The 21,381-nt window shown below is 43.4% G+C and overlaps 2 protein-coding genes and 1 long non-coding RNA gene across 3 annotated transcripts; 1 reads left to right on the top strand and 2 right to left on the bottom strand.

Annotated features, from left to right (window-relative positions):
* Positions 1-543: 543 nt before the first annotated feature.
* LOC121572420 (interleukin enhancer-binding factor 2 homolog) lies at positions 544-7,287 on the bottom strand. Its single transcript, XM_041884490.2, has 13 exons — positions 7,177-7,287; positions 6,806-6,859; positions 6,575-6,617; positions 6,206-6,310; positions 4,022-4,099; positions 3,786-3,888; positions 3,599-3,664; positions 3,332-3,448; positions 3,000-3,078; positions 2,733-2,820; positions 2,090-2,266; positions 1,601-1,691; positions 544-1,499 (listed from the first exon to the last, which is right to left on the bottom strand). Exons 1-13 carry the CDS (start codon positions 7,179-7,181, stop codon positions 1,318-1,320), a joined length of 1,188 nt encoding a protein of 395 aa, XP_041740424.2. The 5' UTR covers positions 7,182-7,287; the 3' UTR covers positions 544-1,317.
* Positions 7,288-14,607: 7,320 nt separating this feature from the next.
* On the bottom strand, positions 14,608-19,300 carry creb3l4 (cAMP responsive element binding protein 3-like 4). The gene is given in 11 exon segments (XM_041881593.2): positions 14,608-15,757; positions 15,846-15,942; positions 16,037-16,121; positions 16,223-16,291; positions 16,561-16,667; positions 16,881-16,970; positions 17,402-17,544; positions 17,655-17,781; positions 17,783-17,920; positions 18,088-18,246; positions 18,991-19,300. Coding segments are annotated over 11 exon segments (1,395 nt in total). The 5' UTR covers positions 19,039-19,300; the 3' UTR covers positions 14,608-15,425.
* Positions 19,301-19,429: 129 nt separating this feature from the next.
* Positions 19,430-21,381, top strand: LOC121570679. The gene is made up of 3 exons (XR_006001503.2): positions 19,430-19,805; positions 19,987-20,209; positions 20,438-21,381. It is a non-coding gene; the product is annotated as an uncharacterized LOC121570679 (long non-coding RNA).

The raw sequence follows: 21,381 nt of genomic DNA, 5'->3' as shown, positions 1-21,381 counted from the left end.
GATGCCCAATTAGCGGGAGGGATGTGGGCAACATCCTGTCCTGCACTGCGCTCAAATTCAGAACGGCTGTCTGTCAAAACCCATAAACTGTGAAGCGCAGAGCCAGAGCTCTGATGGCACGTACAGCATGTTACTGTATAGCCACTGCGTTCCAATTTAGACACTTATCAGTGTCCAAATCTGCCATTTTCAACCCGTATACGGTACGAGTGTAAACCGATACCGCAAATCAACAACCCTATGAAAAGCTAACCATAGTTAAGGTCCAAGAGCCAATTATTAACAATTGGTACCACTGACATTGAGCAAACACTTTTCTTATTTTGACACAAAAGTAGTCTATCCAGCTATGTTTTTTCTCAGAATGGTTGAAACTCTCACAAGGATGCAAAAGTTTAAACCTCTGCCGTCTGAGGACAAGTACTCCAATACCACAGTTGCAACACGCAACATTCCATTTGAAGATGATGTGGTTAGTCAGCTGGAGAATCAACAATAACTACTGCATGTTTATTCAGCTGAATTATTCAAGAAAAGTTAAAATATTGAAAATCATGGAGTTTAACGGCTTACGAAAGAGCTAAGACATACTTCTTTAAAGATTTCATACCAATAGCATAGTATTTTGTCCACTCATCTGAAAACTCATCATCAAACAAAATAGATGATATTCTATCAGCCATGGCTCGATCAATATCTCCGTCTAGCCAGAGAAAACCTCAATTATAAGCCAGCATTGGGTGTTAATTGCTGAGCGCTAGCAGCCTCCCCCTCCCTTCACAGCTCCTCTAACTGATTGACATTTTGCAGTTCTGCAGTCAAGGGACTCCGTAATTGGGTTCATTGATTAAAGCCCAGTTATTACTGACAACACCACCGCTGTCTGAAATAGTCCAGATGGTCTTGTCTCCACTGGCTGCTCAGTATCTTCAGATACCAAACTGACATGATCTATCTCTTGTTGACAGCCAGCTCAGAGAAACTGTACACTGGAGCACCATCAATTGGGAGTGACAACAGAAATCAGAAATGTCAATAAAACATTTGTTTTAATCAAAATCTTTGCCGTACAATAAGCCAAGAGAAAATAGTTCAATTTCTGTTAACAAGACTTGATATGAAATGATGAAACATAAAACATTGGAAGCCACACCTTGTGTCCCTAGTATCAGGTTTGTCTGAAAACAAAACATGCCCTTATTAAACTGGGCGCAGGTAGGAGACCGTACAAAAATAAAAAATAAATCCTCATCCCTCCTCAGAGGGGGACCATTCAACACAGTCGAATGACAAACTGAAAAAAGCCCTTTACCACAATTAGTCTTTAGTGTCCATGCCCTCTTTAGCGTCCATGCCCTCTTTAGCATCCATGCTCTCCATTTCTGCATCACCATCACCATCACAATCACCATCATCCTCCACCTCAGGCATCTTTTCATATGCCTTCTCAGAAGGCTTCACTGTCACTCCATCCCACGTGGACGACTCCATCACCAGATCTGACCAGAGAGGACCGAACAGGTAAACGTGTGTGGGGGAGAAAGCTTAAATCACTAACAAAGTTGCTGTAAATGCCTCATGTTCAGGTGAGTTGACTTACGTGTAGCGTCTCCATCCAGACCAAGAATCTTCATGTAGCCGCCATGAGACAGCAACCTCACCAGGGTCTGAGCAGTGAGGCACACCATGTCCTGGACAGAGCAAATATTATGGTCAGCATCTTGGTATAATGTGGAGAACACACTGCAAATGCATTGTTTGATACCTTAGTTTTACAAATTAGGCCACGACTACAGTCTTGCAGATTACTGCTTAGACAAGCAAAAAAAAACTGAATTCAAACAGAATAATTCAAGATTACATTCAGAAAGTGCAGGTTCAGGTAGCCTAGCGGTTAAGAGTGTTGAGCCAGTAAGCGAAAGGTTGCTGGTTTGAATCCCTGAGCCGAATAGGAGAAAAATCTGCGATGTGCCCTTGAGCAAGGCACTTAACCCTAATTGTTCCTGTAAGTCGCTCTGGATAAGAGCACCTGCTAAATGAACAAACATTTAAATATAATGGATATGGAGAGAGGCCGGTAGGCAAGTACCTGTTGCTCCAGGTTCATGACAGTGAATACACGGTAGTGTCCATTCTCACAGGGATCTGTGATCCCAGCTGAACCAGGCAGGAAAAGCCCTGATGACAGCATCTGCAGGCTCCGCCTGAAGGCCACATTGAGGGCTAGTGGCTGTCTGCTGGGGTTGTTCATGACTGCAGAGTGACCCTGTACAGAGAGAGAGAAACCTAACATTTTCACCACGGAAAAACAGACTTAGCAGGCAGCATCTTGTGCATTTTGACTGTTTTGTGTCAACGCTAAAATAGCAGGGCTGGCCATTTCTTTGGCCACGTAAAGTGCAGTTCGCTTGGGTAATAAATTACACCTAGAGACCCTTGAGTGCGTATCCAACTGCTGAGCAGACCAAAACCTCTCCTCCAAATGAAGCTTGTCAGGGGCAGGCATACTACATGAGGCTCAGTAAATCTAAATAGTACACCCACACTGAAGTCTGTAATGAGGACACACACACACACTGGCTAACATATGGGAGTGCTTTTTACACCTATGCAGGTTCAACACAAACTTTCCAATGAAGACAACCAGTTTGCTTAAATAGGGTCAGGACAGACATAAATCGATAAATTGAGTGTATGTTGTATGCAGAAAGAAAGCCGTGCATGGGGCTCACCAGTAAGTCCAACATCCAGGGGGTTAGGGGTTCAAACCCTGGGAAGCGGGTCCTCAGGTCCTTCAGCAAACGGACCAGGACCTTCACCCTGATAGGCCAGAACCAGACCGCACACACACAAGACACAAACTGATATGTTTGGATAGGTACATTTAACATCAACAATATTTCCATTGTTCTCATTTCATTCCAAAATTGACCATTAAGAAGAAGAAAAAAACTACTGATGAAGCCAAGTGTGGGTGTGTGTTCGCAGTGGCAGCTCACGTGGAATGGGAGGCATTCTCTTCAAACCAGCGAGCGTGGCGAACTGCAGCCAGGGAGTTCTGCAGGAGCTTTATATCGACTGTGGAGAAGGGAGGCAGCCAAAATCAATCAATATATCTGGCTAAACCTGTTGACATTGATGTTTTAGTCCCCCATGTCCACTATAATAGCAATATTTCAGCTACTGACTTCTTTGATCAGAGGGTACAGACAGTAGAGGTGAAAGGTTAACAGCTAAACCATCCCCATATCTCTGGCTGCCTCCATCCACCCTTCATCGCCCCTGTCCATCGTAAGTGCGTGACTGTTGATCCTTGCTATACTGTACGTACTGTGTACATCCGGCTCTAGCTTGCGCATGTTGTGGGGCACGGTGGCAATGAGGATCTTCACGGTGGCGTCGGCCGAACTGATCTCAAAGCCTGTCTCATTGGGCAGCATGGAGAGTACTAGGGAATCATATTTAAACATATACCGTAGATTACAAATGTCATAATCTTGGAAACCCAGACCTAAAATCGTGCATAATTGCATCAGATCTGAGGGGAGATGTATGAGAAAAGATTGATGATAATGTAAAGAAAAGTGACGTGCATTACCTTCTGAAGGGTCCTGTGTGCGTAGGGTCTCCACCACCTTGTTTCCCAGAGCTGTCACTGTCTCCACTGGGAGAAACAGTCAAATTACTATTCCATCCACGAAACCCATTTCCTCCGAGTAGTGATCATCAAGTAATAGTGTATCAAGTAATAGTGATATTGGAAATGCATTTAGGTAAAAAATTACCAGAAGGCAATATCTTGAGAATGACAGCAAGGTCAGCAACATTGTGTCCTGTTGTCATGGTGCCTTTCTTGTAGGAGCCCACCTGTCTCATTTCCTCAATTTCCTAGAGTTTGAATGAAAACAATGTCACATTCAACTCAACTAACTTGTTTGGCACTCCCTCATCCCTGCATTTGTGGATTTACCAAACTGTATTTCTCTGGTAAGAGATCAAAATGTGACACTGTAGTACGTACCACTTCATCAGCCCCAGCTGAAACGATGAAGTTGTCAATGACGTTGGTGATTTTGGTGACCAGTGACAAGATGGATGACTAGAAGAAAGAGAGAAAGGGTAAAACTGCTGTCTGATGGCAGTTCTAATGTGCTAGTTTAATTGCGGTCATCCTAGACACTGGTTCAAAACAGGTTAAGAAACACTGGTCTATGAAGCACACAGCTGGAGTGAAGTAACACATACAGTGCTGCCACCAAGTGTCTGAAATCAAACTGCCATAAAAACACACAACTTGTTGAGCACTTGCAATCCGCATCACTGCCACAACAGTTCCTGCCCAAAAACATTGCAGACACATGCCAGATCTTACAACGCCTATTTTCCTGTATTTGATTTACTGTTGATATAGATTGATATGTAATAAACATGATTGTATCTGCGGGGAAATGCAGACAGATGCATTCCCTTGGGGAAGTGAAAAGGAGTTAACCATGGATGTTTAAGTACCATATTTAATTAATGCTCTTAACTTTGACCTGTATAAAATGTCTGCCAAGTATTGAATGTTGTGTAAAGTTTGGCTCCAGACTGGATGCGAGGACACTGATAATATATCTGTGACAGTAGCTATGCTTCCATCCAATTGGGACATATTTTCAAGCAAATATTCTAAAAACTGCATAAAAACAAAACCAATTCTCACCAGAGATGTGTTTCCATCAAATTGACTTGTTGCGGATAACAGTCTGTGCGTGATGACGTAGTGCACATAAAAATAACTTTTGTGGTTAAATTCCCATGTACTGAACAAAAATATACAAGTTCAATGGGTTTTCCATCTCATTTTCAACTCTACTGATGGTTTTGTAAGAAGAAATGTTGCGTTAAATAGCGAATCTCTGGTCTTGGCACGTGCGCTCTAGCCAACAGCTCGCAGATACAGTCCGGGTAGTCTACCTACACACGATGAGAGAAATTCATTTGTCAAACGGCAGCCAAGCATCGATCATCATGTCATCAGAATAAGACCCTCAATATTTATTGGAAAGGAACATCAAGCTCACTACTGTGCACTTCACCACCCTGTGAAGTTCGTCATAACTTTATTTCATCTGTAGCCTAATAAAACTGCATGCTTTCCCGAGTCGTAGTGAGAGGACCACACAAGATCATTGCGTGACTCCCAGTTTACTTCGATATGATGGTTATTATATAAATATTTGCTCATAAAGGCATTTCCACCGCCATATCTCGCATACTTAATTTAACCGACACAAAAACATCCCACCTTGTCTAGCGTAATTCCATCAGGCCTGTCGTGACATTTTTATCCATCATGTACTTTATTCGCATATAATGGTTGGATCAGAAAATGTTTTGCAACAGAAACCGTTTACTCCAAATGGAAAACAAGTTTCTATTGGGACAAATTCAGGTAGATCCCTCTCATTTCGTTCCATTTGCTGCTTAAAGGTAAACAGTTTCCGTTGCAAGACGTAATCAATATACAACCCTGATGTTGTGACTTCCTACAAGCCTCTCGGGCTGGTGTTTACAGAACATTCGGTGCTGTGTGATTAATATATAAGGGCCTTCTCAGAGAAGGCCTGTTAGACATTTTCTCTGCTGCCTGTTCTGGAGGTGTCTCCCCTTTGCAACTTGTAATAAACCAGATTGATTTTTGATATATTTTATCCAATACTGCTTTCCTTTTTGTTCACATGGAAATTCCCATTACAGTATATAACATATCAGCTAACCACATCATATGATATAGCAATCAGATACCCTGTCGATTGACTTGGCACGCAACCATTGGTTGATGCAATGCTGTGCCTGCACATCTAGTTGGGCAGGAAAGCGATCATTAACATCATAAGTGGCCTCCTGTAGCTCAGTTGGTAGAGCATGGCGCTTGCAACGCCAGGGTTTGTGGGTTTCGATTCCCACGGGGGGCCAGTATGAAAAATTTATGCACTCACTAACTGTAAGTCGCTCTGGATAAGAGCGTCTGCTAAATGACTCAAATGTAAATGTGATATTGTTCCCAGCTTATTACAGACACACAACTAAAAAAAGTTCTTGGTGCTGTACTGTCTGGTCAGGCCACCTCACGTGAATTACTCCAGTTGCTCACAATCTGCAGACTGTACATGTCTAAAATAGTAAACGGTCATGTAAACACGTGTGCTTAGTCACAGACCTGTTCAACAGAGGTGGGGCCAAGGTCCTGGTTCCTCTTCAGTAGGGCCTCACTGAAGGCTGTCTCATCAGGGGCCGGCTTCAGGCGAGGGAAGGCCATTTCACACTGAGACAAGGGGAAATAGATATTTATTAACACAATGATGGCAAAAATATAATCTCAGTCATTATGTTGTATTATGTAAGTAGCAACATCTTCCCAATCAGTCCAACTATCTCTAGTAGAAGGAAACTCTGCATCTAAAGAGTGCTGTGGAGCAGGATGGTGAGAACGAAGTGTGGAAGCTCAAGGATGGGAATATTAACCACAACTTTGGTGTTCAATACATCAACATACAGCATTTCTTTGAGATTGAACAAGCATACTCACCACGTACAGGTCAAAGGGGATGTGAGGGATAAATGGGCGAAAACTACAAACGGAGGAGATCATACAGGCTATAAGCACAGGGCCATTTCCCAGATGAATTTACTAAAAGCCAAATGCACTCGAATTTCAATGCATTCCCTGAGTTGTTTTGATTAGAAATATAATTGACCTCAAACATTACTGAGGGCGCACCCTTTGTGATGTTCAGTGTGGTGTTCAGAAGGCGCTTACCCTGGTACAGGTCCTCCACCGCGAGCCCCAAAACGGCCTCGACCCCTCTCGCCTCTGGCAAATGAAGAAGTGACAACACATTCATAAACTTGATTCAAGGGTTTAAGCAAAGCAACGTATGATGTAACATTAAAAGACGTTCAAAGTGTGTATTAATAAACATGTAAGGGGCGTGCTCTAGCACAATAGCTAGCAAGTCCCCTAAACTCTGTATACCACACGAGGTAACGTTACGTTTACGGCGCTAACGTTAGCTAGCTAGAACACCTCGAGCGAAGTTTTAACTAGTGTTTTAGCGTGGTGAAATGCGTTTGTTGATTTATTATTGTAAGCTATCTAAATCACATACGTGTAAAAATATGTATCTTTACCTCATTGTGTGAGACGTTGTGGAAACTTCCTTGAAATCGATATTGAAAATGTGCACTTCTACAGCTAAAAGTGTTCTACCCTGCTGCGTTTGTTTGCTAGTGGGAGTGGCTTCTGCTTCTTCTTCAGTGGGGTTTATCGGCGGTTGGCATCCAACGTTGTGGTGCATTACCGCCACCTACTGTACTGGAGTGTGGGCCAGAGACGGAGAAACTAAATCCTACCTGCCAGCCCCGTTGCTCTTAAAAAAGATAACAAAATATTTGAGACTATTTCTGATGACGTTCTACTCAATATACTCTTTAAACTAATTTCCTGTATCCCCTTCTCCCTCATACTAGATCTCATCCTCTCTCTTTCCCTCTGATACTGCCCACACTGTAGCAATACATGCCTCACGTTCTCAGTTTCCTGACAATAATCACACTTTCCTGTTGGATGCTTTCCTATCACATTTAATGTCTTAGTCAACTGGCTGTGTCCCACCCTTAATCTTGTAAAAATAGCCTCCTCTCTTCTGTCCCTTCCTGCCGCCCTCCCCTCCCCGACTTTCCTCTGTACTTGAAAAATGCCTTCCCTTATTATCTCTATCCCACTGCTCCTGCCACCTCTGCACCATCACTGTATATATCAGACTTTTTGCCTCTGCCTTGCTCATTGAAACTTTAACATCAACATCCCCACTACTAAGTGCTTGTTTAGCCTGTTCATCTACTGCCTCGTTCCCCTCCACCCCCACATGGGCTGGGACCCAAGTAAATCTTATCTGTATACCCATCTGTTTAATCCTGCCATGGGTTTGTAGCACCTCAGAAAGCAGGTATTGTCTGCTACGTGAGCTAAAGGACTGGAGACTCATTAACACTCAAATCAAATCAAATCACATTTTATTGGCCACATGCGCCGAATACAACAGGTGCAGACATTACAGTGAAATGCTTACTTACAGCCCTTAACCAACAGTGCATTTATTTTTAACAAAAAAGTAAAAATAAAACAACAACAAAATGAGTGTTGAGAAAAAAAGAGCAGAAGTAAAATAAAATAACAGTATGGAGGCTATATATACAGGGGGGTACCGGTGCAGAGTCAATGTGCGGGGGCACCGGCTAGTTGAGGTAGTTGAAGTAATATGTACATGTGGGTAGAGTTAAAGTGACTATGCATAAATAATTAACAGAGTAGCAGCAGCGTAAAAGGATGGGAGTCTTATGGCTTGGGGGTAGAAGCTGTTGAGAAGTCTTTTGGACCTAGACTTGGCACTCCGGTACCGCTTGCCGTGCGGTAGCAGAGAGAACAGTCTATGACTAGGGTGGCTGGAGTCTTTGACAATTTTGAGGGCCTTCCTCTGACACCGCCTGGTATAGAGGTCCTGGATGGCAGGAAGCTTGGCCCCAGTGATGTACTGGGCCGTACGCACTACCCTCTGTAGTGCCTTGCGGTCGGAGGCCAAGCAGTTGCCATACCAGGCGGTGATGCAACCAGTCAGGGTGCTCTCGATGGTGCAGCTGTATAATTTTTTGAGGATCTGAGGACCCATGCCAAATCTTTTCAGTCTCCTGAGGGGGAATAGGCTTTGTCGTGCCCTCTTCACGACTGTCCTGGTGTGTTTGGACCATGATAGTTCGTTGGTGATGTGGACACCAAGGAACTTGAAGCTCTCAACCTGTTCCACTACAGCCCCAACGATGAGAATGGGGTGTGCTCAGTCCTCTTTTTTTTCCTGTAGTCCACAATCATCTCCTTTGTCTTGGTCACGTTGAGGGAGAGGTTGTTATCCTGGCACCACACGGCCAGGTCTCTGACCTCCTCCCTATAGGCTGTCTCATCTTTGTCGGTGATCAGGCCTACCACTGTTGTGTCGTCTGCAAACTTAATGATGGTGTTGGAGTCGTGCCTGGCCATGCAGTCATGGGTGAACAGGGAGTACAGGAGGGGGACTGAGCACGCACCCCTGAGGGGCCCCCGTGTTGAGGATCAGTGTGGCAGATGTGTTGTTACCTACCCTTACCACCTGGGGGCGGCCCGTCAGGAAGTCCAGGATCCAGTTGCAGAGGGAGGTGTTTAGTCCCAGGATCCTTAGCTTAGTGATGAGCTTAGAGGGCACTATGGTGTTGAATGCTGAGCTGTAGTCAATGAATAGCATTCTCACGTAGGTGTTCCTCTTGCACATGAACACTGCACATGAATCAGAGCAAATAACTACTCTGTCTTGTTTGACTTCCTCCACCCACTGCAAGGCCAACAGTATGGCCATCAGCTCCACCGTATATACAGCCAGATGATCTGTAATACGTTTCCTGACTTCCACCCCACATTCCTGCACTACAAATGCTGACCCATTACGTCCTTGGATCTTTTGAACTGTGATATGGCCACAAAATCCTGATACAGTTTCCAGACGTCTCTTAAAGAAATCAGATGGATCAACACCCTCCCTATCTTTCTGTAGTCTCTCCAACACTTCTAGATCAACTACTGGAGGCAGGAGTAGCCATGGTGGATTTACAGGAATAACTACCGTTGACTGTAAGTGGTAGTGAAACAAAAATATTATATTGCGGGAAAGTTGTGTGTGTGGGGGGGATCCCGACATCATACAAAATACAATAACTAAATAAAAAAAACATCCCACTCCTTCAGTCACAGTTCAAATAACATCCCTACACAGCCTCAGGGGCCTATGAGGACGAAACATTCGTTGACAGGATTCCTTGTAATGCCTAAAATCCATAAGTCCCAAAAAACATTCAGCCACACTCACAAAGATGCCTATTTTCTCAGATTTTCTCTTTGTTTGCACTGTGCAGTTGATAACCAATGCAATAAACGCTACAGAGTCCACCTTCTTAACATGCAACATGTCAGGATCCCTCTGTTGACAAGGAATATCCACTGGTGTCTCTACTCCTACTACCATTCCTTTCTTCCACTCTTCTCACTGCCTCCAGATAGGAGACATGCTGGACATCCCATATTCTTGACTCCTTCTCACTAACAGGGCACTTCAGAAATTCAGGCGCATGTTCGCCACCACAATTGCAGCATTGATGCTCTGCTTGCATATGATACTCCTCCCATCTATACACACTTGACACATGACCAAATAATTTGCATTTATCACACTGCATGGGTTTGGGCATGAAGGTTCTTACAGGGTATCTCACAAATCCCAAATACATGTGAGAAGGGAGAAACTCTTCTTCAAAAAACAATAGAATGGATGGAATGGGCTTCCTCACTCCATCGACCATGTGGATCAGATGGTGTGTACCAACCATTTGATCAAATTCTTCACGTATATCCTTTGCATTCACTTCTAGCGCCACCCCAGACATAACCCCCTTGATAGGCGCCCTGCTTCGAAGATCCACACACTCAAATCCGATATCTTCTTGAAGTGCAGAGCATGCTCCGTCTGTTCTACTGATGCACAGAAAACCAAAATAAGCCCACTTCTGATAGATTAATTATTAATGACTAATTATTACACCCTGAAACTGTGTATAATGTGTTAGAAATGTGTGAGTGTAGGACCAGTAAAGGCTATGGCATTGAGCCACTATTTAGCAATGTGAGTAAGAGTTAGGCCAGACAACAAAGACAACTGAGAAACTAAGATAAAGAGGCCTCCCAATTTAGGGAGGGGAGAAACTGTTATGAAAACATGGTGCAGACTATTGTGAGAACGGCAATAACTGAGTAATGCAGGGAGTAGGCTATGTGTGTGTGTGTGTGTGTGTGTGTGTGTGTGTGTATATATGTGTGTATGCATGTGTGTATATGTGTGTGTGTGTGAACTGATGGTCAGTAGAGCAGTTTTAGAGTGGAAAACTACAGCCCGCCTACAGATTTTTTTGTATGACGTATGAGTATAAAAGATGGACTCTGAAATTGTGATGGCAGAATTCTCAATGAATAAATATCTCTGACTATGCAGACCGGGACTCTGGCCGTTACTTAAATCCCAAAAGACGTACAACCTTTTGGGAGATGCACAGAGACACTGAAATAGTTTCTTAAATAATTCACGTAACAACTTCTTGTTACTCTCACCAACGCCATCTTGTCCAACGCATCCACCATTTTCATAGACTTAAAATGGATCTCCCAGGTAACTCCATCAATCCAAAACCTCACTCCGACCAAAAAAATAATCAGAACTAGGCTTGGATTTACTAGATTCTACTACCACTTTACTTCTCTTATTTCCTTTCATATTCGCCATTGAATCCAATCCTTCTCATCTCCACTCGACGCCCCATCTGATTCAAACAGAACATCCAGTTCCACCATCTTCTTCGATGAGGTTTATCAGCGGTTGGCATCCAATAAATGTTGCATTACCACCACCGACTAGACTGGAGTATAACTCCCTTATACTTTGCTTTATAAATACTATAATAAGAAGAATTATAATACCCTACCATCTAACTCTACACTCACAAAACATTAAAACAAATAAAAATAAAAAACATACTCCACTATTTAAATCTATTTTGTCCTACTTCAGGCCAACAGCCTGAAAGGATCGGACATCGCCACTTAACACACCCTGTAACTCTTCTGATGTCAAGTCTCGCACACCCAAATACCTCTCCGTAGCTGCCACCACAACCTTTATTTTCTGCGACTTACATTCCATCCCTGCAGTACAGTTGATAACCATTGCTATAAATGCCAAAATTCCAATCTTACTAAAACATATATCACTTGTTGGTTTATCCCTCTGTACTGGTATAGGTCTACTACTCACACCACTCCTCTCAGGATCCCTCCCCCTTGACCCATCTTCCTCTACTTTCTTCATTGCCCCAGCATATGACAACTTCTGCACTACTCTAACCCTGGAAACCTCAACCTGCCTCTCTCACATGGGACATTTCTGATCTCCAGCCCCATGGGCACCCCTACAATTAACACATACCACTACTTTCCCCAATGTTACACATTCCTTTGTCTCATGCCCTTCTGCACACTTCTCACACCTCCCTCCTACACACTGCTGCCACATGCCCATAACAACGTAATGTATTCGGCACAAAAGCTCGTACCGGATAACTTATATATCCTAACATCACTTTGTCGGGCAAAGACTCAACATTAAAACTCAGAAGAATAGACAATGACTCTTCTGTTTCTCAGCCCTGTCTGCGTCGTACTAAACGACGAGCATAAAAAACACCGGGAATCTTCCCCTTCAAATCAAATCAAATTTTATTGGTCACATGCGCCGAATACAACAGGTGCAGACATTAGTGGTTAAGAGCGTTGTACCAGTAACCGAAAGGTCGCTGGTTCTAATCCCCAAGCCGACTAGGTGAAAAATCTGTCGATGTGCCCTTGAGCAAGGCACTTAACCCTAATTGCTCCTGTAAGTCGCTCTGGATAAGAGCGTCTGCTAAATGACCATTTTTTTTATTTTTTATGCTTACTTCAGTTGGTCAGCTTTCACATTTACCGCTACTCCAGTAATCACGCCTTTCAATGGCGCCCTTTTCTTGAGAGCAAAACAATTCACATCTCTTGCCCCCATTCATTTAACACGGAGCGCCTGCTCCCTCTGACCAGCAGAAACACAAACAATTATCACTAGACCATTTCTGGTTACCCTCACCGATTCCACAGCACCCAACTCTGTTTTCACCCACCCTGAAACCACAAATGGATCAGCCAAAAGGACAGACTCCTCTTTATCCTGACCCTTGGTGCAAACCTCGGGCTCCGAGAACTTCACCACACCTACCACCTCCGATACCTTGCCCTCATTCACTTCCATTTCTCCTATTGTCTTCAACTCACTCTGCTTACACTTTCTACCATTCTGCTTTAACAAGCTCCCTTTTCCCCGCCATTTTTAACTGACTCATTTACATTTTAGTCATTTAGCAGACGCTCTTATCCAGAGCGACTTACAGTTAGTGAGTGCATACATTTTTCATACTCATTCTCATTCCCACCCTCTTCCTCCCTCTCTCTTATACCTCCTATGCCTCTTTTTCCCGCCATTCCTCCTCCGTATTCCAATATAACTCTCCTTATGATAGTACTGCATTTCTCCTGACATACATCTAGTTCTTGCATTGTCTACGGACGCCATTTCTCCTCCGTGAATTACTGGCTGTCTGCGCCCATTATGTCGCAATCTGATCTGCGGGTCTTTGGACGTGCGTCCTCAGTAAACTCCTCGACTCGAAAGTGTTCTGAGTCATCCAACGACCCTTGACAGTGGCTTCTTCTTCTTTGGATTTTATGGCAGACTACATCCTATAAGGTGTATTGCCGCTACCTACTGTACGGGTTAGTAAATTATATGTGGGCGTGGCTAAAGTGTGAGAGCGTTTGCATGCACCAATGACGGGTCCACCATGAGAATGACATGGGTGACACAATGGGCGGGTTTATTTTGTTTTGCATGGCCCAGTGCCCTGGATGATCAGAGTTTGCACATTTTAGACCATTCAATTGGTCCTTAAAGTGGCACTTCAGGCTCCTTGTCATCTCACTTAACACCTGATTTCCATAACAAAAGGCACATCTCAATAGGGGCTCCTGGTAAGTCATGACAGCACAAGTGACAGCACTTGTTTCTCAAGCAAGGGGGAGGCAGATGACATCACGGATTCCCATTAGACCAACTCCTTGAATGCCCTACTCCTTAGTTTGCAGTTGTGCCTAAAAAACAATATTTTGCTCAAAGCGTTTTTTTTCCACCCTTAAGTGTGTGTACTTTACTGCATTTATACTTGGGATATCTCTTTTCAACAGTAAAAGTTCAAAATCGCTGGAGGCCATCTTTAAGTGAAATCTCCAACCACCTGGGGCACTGAGCCATGCAAAACTAATTGGCAAAGATAAATAATGCAAAGTAGTGCTGCTTATCATTTTAAGCAACACCACTGAATTTGCTGTTGATGTTTTGGTGATTATTTACATAGTAATAATGTGGTTGTAATTACTACTCCATAGTGTACTTGGTCAATACCCTGAACAATGTGGAGAGAACTTCATTGTGCCACCATTTGAAATAATGCTTGTTCTGCATTTCCACCCATTCCCTTGTAAGCTGCTGATCAAGTGGTCCTCTGTAGCTCAGCTGGTAGAGCACGGCGCTTGTAACGCCAAGGTAGTGGGTTCGATCCCCGGGACCACCCATACACAAAAATGTATGCACGCACGACTGTAAGTTGCTTTGGATAAAAGCGTCTGCTAAATGGCATATTATTATTATATTATAAGTGAATTGATACCATGCGGCCAAAAGTATTTGAGAGTTTCCACATACCGTATTGAGGGCTTGCAAAACACAGGGAAGAATATCACCAGTTTTTACTGCTGTGGACTACATGACCCACTACATTTTTTCATGGATTTCTTCAATGCTCTGAATAGTCAAACTTCAGGTAGGCTATATAATTACTATAAAGCAAAAACAGTATTGTTCCCATTTAATAAATATAAAGTAAAGCACATAAAATAGGACACCAGCAACCACTAAAATTAGGATAGCAAGTTCTGTGAAGAGTATACATTTGGACCACAATGTCATGCTTAAGATAAGGACATGTTTGGATTGTACACACTGTTTATCTCTTAACCGAATGAGGGCCAAAGGACAGTTTGCTTACAGTGCAAAATGAGTCTCTCAGCATTCAGTTATGAGAGCTGCAAACTACATTGAGCACAGATGCCAGTCAGAAACTAGCTAGGCAGTTTCACAAACATGTTACTCTACACACAAGTAGGTAGTTAGTCCAGAACATAATCCATTGGTGTAGGCTCACTTTCAATGAGTGTGTGTGTGTGGTGTACACCAAGAACTGCTTAAAGTATGCATAGCCAAAACAATATATTAATATCTGTGGTGTTTTTCCAGCTACAATCTAACAACCTTCATCCTTCCCACAGGATGTGCTAACTAACTCCTCAGAATTCAAAGTTGGAAATGTACTAAAACCTTTACCATACAAACATTAAGAAGTGGTACTTAAATAGAAAAGTCAAAACAGTTTAAAAAAATGTAACCCATTTTGAGGACCATTCCACCGAATCCCAGATTAAACCTTGCTTGCACCACAGCACCAAAAAAGAGTAAGGCCATGGTTAGGCATTTAAGGCACCCAAAGGGGTCTGGTTGAAAACCAATGTGGTAATGGGGCAGCATATTGGACTTGTCCATAACGAATGCAAGAAGCTTTGAAGAGCACAATAAAGCAAATGGAATGTAGTCAAACTAGTTCATCAACACTGTCTACATCTCATCAGTGTGGGTTGGTTTGGTGGGGTCAAGGCTTGTGCTCCCTTTTCCTGTTGCTGACACCAGGCCCAGGGCCAGGGGTTCAGTCTGCCCGTCAACCAGAGTCGAGCTGTTCCCTGGTTGGCTCTCCTCTAGGGCCACACCCTCAATGTCAGTGATTTCGGGACTTTCTATTGGTTGCTTTAGTATTTTGGAAGCATCCGGGGGATCTGATTGACTGAGGTCACGGGAAACGGGTAGGGACTCAGGCTGAATGATATGGTTGTCCACATCCTCAGCAGCTTGCAAAGATGAAGCAGGATCTGTGAGGATGTTTCTGGAGATAACTGAAACGGTAAAGAAGAGGGAAGGCTATTTAACTTTCATCGTTTTCATAAGAAAAATCTATTATAAATTCCTAAATGGATAACTAACCCCCTTTTGGTGTATAGTCCTCTTCTATGGATGTGGCACCCCAGTGGAAGGGGCTGTAACTTGGGAAGATGATGAGGCCCAGAGAGAAGATGATAATCTGTTGGGAAAAAACACACACACGTTCAATTCACTTTTTTAAAGATCACCCTGAAAGTATCCAAAGGCATGGAGGAAAGACATGTTGATCTCACCATGACGCAGGTGCTGGTCTGTGCTGCTTTAGTGACCGTCTGCTTGATCAGAGACTGTAGTCTGCGCAGCTGAGCCAGGAGAGACCTGTGCATGGAGATATTATAAAAACACCAGAACAAACAAGACACGAACATCATCATTGAGCATCATCAGTGCAAAAAGGTGATGTTAGCCAATTGACTTACATGTTGTGTTTCTCCAGCTGTTCCACGGTCCTCTGCAGCTCTTTGTTTTGGGCTGAGCAAGCCGCTGCCCTGAGACACAGACAATACCTAGGGTCACTGACAGAAAAGCATTCCTACTGTCCGACAGTGTCGCCCAATTGGGGAGGGTCAACAATAACTCAGTGGCAGAATACAACAGAAGGACACATTGTGAGGACTTCCTACTGCAAATGCCTCGCTGTTCTACCACAAGTGAAAATGGTAAGGAAATGCAAGTGACTTGTTTATAGAGGTTATCCACCATGGACTATATGGTGGGTCCAATTTTCATGGAGCCTAATAGAAGCCTCAGGCCTCACCTGCTCTCCAGCCCGTCTACATAGTCTTTCTTCCTGCGACGGCTGTCCTGGGCTGACTGTTTGTTGCGTATTTTGCGTCTCACTTTTTTCAGAATCCGTTCCTCGGCCTAGAAGGGAATTCAGTCCAATACATTTAGATGCAATTCAACTCAGAGCTAAACAATTTCAGTCAATTTCACTGAAATCATATAAAATATACAACGAAGTCATTTGTGATGTCAAAGTTGTCATGTAAAAGTAATGTAATCCAAGGGCATGCAGGGGAGTAATGACTTTGGGGTACATAGAATAGTGTACCATCTACCGTGCGTGTGTCTGACCTTGGTGAGGGGCAGGTTGTTGGGCAGAGAGATCCCCTCTTGGTTCAGCAGTTTCTGCTCCTCTTCAGTCAGTGTGAGATCGGGGTAAAGCTGATCAGGAGAAGAGGACATTGTGTTTATAATCCACACCGCCATAATCCCAAAAAGAGACACTTGAACAAACACCTGGGGTCTCAGACTAACAATCCCCCTCCCCCACTATCTTCTTATTGTGCCTATCTTCCCCATTCATTAGGGATTGAGGCTTGTGGATTTCACCACATCTTTACAATACATTTGCAGGCCTCAATTATAAATAAGCGGGAAAGATTGTCACTGTGTAATTACATCTAATTAGATGGTAAAAACATTCCCTATTCATTTGGGATTGAGCCCTGCAGCTTTCTCCTAATGCACATGGCGGGATCTTCACAACAGATGCCATTGAATATGGACTCATCTTGACATTAGACCACTTTTGTGGTGTGAAAATATCTGGCAAACGCTGATTTTAGAGTCAATGTGCCCCTTTTAAGTCTCACCAGCGGGCTGTCTGGACTGGTAGGGCTGGAGGTGGAAACTGAGGGGGTAGAAAGGTGACCATGGTCAAATCTCCCAGCAGATACTAGGGGTAACTCGTTGACGACACAGGACTCCGAGATCAACATCTGAGAACTCCACTCATCTGTAGCAGAAGACATAGGAAAAGAGAGTAAACTCCCACCCAACACACATGGACTCACATACGCAGATGCGCGTGCTAGTGTACACACACACAAACACACACACACTCACCCAGTTCTATGGAAATGACATCGACACTATGCTGCTCTGGCTCCGTCTTGATGTTGGCCAGGGTGCTGATGTCATAGACCACCTGATAGATAGTTGCAGGGGCCTGAGAGGGGTCCACTGTGGCAGCAAAGGGGGCTCTCGGAGCAGGGTTCCTCGGAGATGCCACTGTCGCTCTCTGAGGAGGTCTCCACTGGGGCTCTGGTAGGGAAGACGTCATTTGGGTTGATGGCATAAAGCACATCCTCTGGCTCGCTATCGTTTAGACCCTGTAACATATGGAGAGAAATTTGGTAATACTTTAAGCAAATAGGTATAATACATTATTACATGTTAATAATGTGTTAATAAATAAAGTTGAGTAAATATAGCCCCAGGTCTTTACAACTTGGCTCACTATATTGTACAACTAGTCATAATGGGAAACCATCCGCACACTTTGGGGGTCTACCGTGCATTCATCCAGGGGTTTTTCAGAGCCAGCATAGATGACATCAGAGCAAGAAAATGGCCCTTCCAGTCCCCAACTCTCCTCTGTCATACTGTCCTCCTCCTTGTGTCCGAAAAACAGCTCTCCATTCTCTACATCCATGTCCTAGAAGAAACAAAACAGCAGTTAGAAGTATTACAAAATATTTATAAATTCAGTTCACTTTTGTGTACTTCTCTTATTGCACTGTCAATATTACAACTCTTTGCTATTGAAGTGTTTGAAACTCATATCTATGTTGTTGTAAGTGAAGATTTATAAAGTATGAAGAAGGTGTGGCAACTGCTCAGAGAGCTGTTAAAGGGTGGAGCTATTTCTATTATTACAGTTTGATCAGTGGGAGTCCTTTCGCAAGAGGATATCAGCATCCTGGTACACACACACACGCGCGCACACACACACACCTACACACACACACACAGTTGCATTTCTCAATAGCAATTGTACCCCTCATAAAATCACAACTGTTACACTTTTTTGGCCCTCATATTTAATATGTAGGCCTACTAGTTAGGCTAGCAGAAATAATAATAGCACGTGACCCACACCAGTAGTCTATAATAAACTGTAGTCTGTCTATACGTATGTTTTCTATATTGTAGGCTATTGCCTGCATATTTCAGCCAAGTGTTCAGATAATGATCTCACACTATTAAATGGCGGAACTTGAATAAAGTTTATCCATTAAAATTCAACATTCGTAAACGATTGCCTTCTTGGTTCGTATTAGATGTTGAGTTTGACACTATACCTCGATCATGTGTAGGATTCCCTTCCCTGTCAAGCCGGATAAACAAGAGTTACATTGTACTCTCCGACTATAGCCTCATGTCACCACAAACAACTTACTTGTCTGCTGCTGTTTTCAGAAGCGATGATTCTTCCGAATATATACATATAGGTCTACTTCAAGTGCATTACAACAATAGTAGGCCCAACGTGAGTAGAAAAATGCAGACGAGTAGTGTTTAAAGATCAACCAGTGTCAGACGCATTTCTCCCGAAAATCCAGCTGGCAATTCTTATGTCAATCATCCCGGAGGGCGAATAACCATACTAACACGGCGCATGTGCGTCGCCTAAGCGCAACCGTTGGCTCTAAAATCACTAGCTGATAGAGTATGTGGATTTCTCTCTGTATCTTACTTATTCCTTTATGCAAAAACATGTCTCTTTTATAAATCAGTACATTTACACCGACGTTGTGCAGTTCATAAGCGTCAAATAACTCCGAAGTCCCTCCCACTTTGCGCCTTTGATTGGGCAGGGCAATTTACCAATAAAAAAACAGAAGAGGGTGTGAATACTTTGGAGGCACAAGGTAGTAGTGAATTAGAGATGAAACTGGAAATACTGGAAAGGATCAGTTACGTTATTGTATTGAGTTCTTAAATTGTGTTTTCATTCGCAGATTCAGCAACAAAAATGTGCAAAGGCCTATACTTTTGGCAACATTCTCTAATGAGACGTTTTTGCTGCAGGATAGAGCAAAACCAGGGGATAAGGCAAAATCTGAAAGTATGTCACACGGTCTGGAGTTCTGTCTGGCTCGAGAGCGACTTTGAACAGGTCATGGATATCTCAAAGCAGTTTTGATGGCTTGGACTACATGGTTGGAAGAGCCTGGTCGGTTGGTGTTCCTTGTAAAAATGGATAGCAGGGTGGTGAGTCAATCTTTGTATGTGTTCACTGCTCTCTTTGCCCTCATCTACTTCCAATAGGCACTGATATTTTTGTCTCACCATTCTTTGTAGTTGATTGATTGATCAACAATGGAAACGGCAGCCAAATGTTGCGATCTTGAATGCACCTTTGTGAAATTGTATAATTCCCTTTACCCTGTAGGTGGCGAAAGTCTGTCCTGCTAGTTGATGGTGTGGAGACCATTGTTGGGCATGGCTGCGGGTGGCTCCAAGTGTGCGTGGCCAGGGGATTACTGGTGCCATCCAGAGACATATGACAGATTATGTCTGCAGTCACTTTCCACAGGTCACTTGCCCGAAGACTGTGCCGAGGAGACGACCCATCGTCTGAAAAACTGTCCAGATATCGCCTGTTGGCCAAAGAGGTAGGCCTACGTAGCTCGCATGCCAGTGTGGTTTGTATAAGGCAGGGACGTGCACAACTGCAGTCCTTGATGGCCACAGATCTGAGGTCCAGTTATTTGACATATAACATATTCTCTAGTTCTGTTATTTATAATTCATTCTATGTATGGACAAGCATCATGCAATGTATCATGAGCTGAAATAGCCGACTCACTTGAATTGCCTCGCATCTATTGTGTCTGTGGCAGGGCATTCTTTGTTTGTTTTGTGAGGTAGGTGAAATAGGACCTTTACTTGAGGAACTACAACAGAGACTCGAACAAGAGTACAAGGCTGAGGCCTTCAACCCAGTGACTCTGAGCCAAGCAGAGGAAGAAAAAGCAGTGCTGAGCACAAATGTGGTTGCAAACCTACTGCCTGGTGGAGGCCAACCTGGAAGTGCTTCACAGGAAGGGGCTGACCTGGGTAGAGACTGCCCACTCAGGCCCAATGCCCTCAGTCTCTGCACCATACCATACCCAGTGCCCTACCGCCACGTTGCCCTCCATTTTAACAACATCTTTGGTCACAGCCTTGATTCAGTCTGTGCTGTGTTCCTGGCACAGCTTAGAAACCTGCTCTCATGCTTGAGTGGATATCTCATCTTCTATACCTATGTGCACCCCAGTATCTGGCCTGGGCTAAAGCAGTTTTGTCAGAACTCTTCCAATGTCATGTTCTTCAAGGATTATTGGGAGGAGCTTTTGGTGGAGACGGACCTTTAACAATATCTGGAGCTGGAGGGAACACAATGTGTCGTTGAGCATTCATGGTCATATAATAACGCCATAAATTCAAAAGCTATATCTACATGCTGAATTCAAAAGCTATATCTACATGCTGAATTCCAAACCAGGCCTTTAGCCAAAATGTCAGACAATGTATTTAATATATTCATGTCCTTTATACTGTATATTGTGTTTTATGGTTTATTTGTATTATGATTTTATTATGGCAAATATAAACTGTTGTCTGTCTAAATAGGATCTCCTGCAAAATAGGGCAGTTTTATATGACTCATGGTACTCTGTTTTTCTATTTTTTTATACAAGGCAAGGTTTGTCTGTTTATGATCTCACATGATCTCACCTCATAAGAACTGGGTTGTAGCATCAGCAATTTCTGCCTCTCTCAATAAATACATTAAATTGTG

Source organism: Coregonus clupeaformis, chromosome 8 (assembly GCF_020615455.1).
Source record: "Coregonus clupeaformis isolate EN_2021a chromosome 8, ASM2061545v1, whole genome shotgun sequence".
NCBI classification, from domain to species: Eukaryota; Metazoa; Chordata; class Actinopteri; order Salmoniformes; family Salmonidae; genus Coregonus; species Coregonus clupeaformis.
The sequence above is the reverse complement of the archived record's forward strand: the minus strand, read 5'-3'. Positions and strand labels throughout refer to the sequence as shown.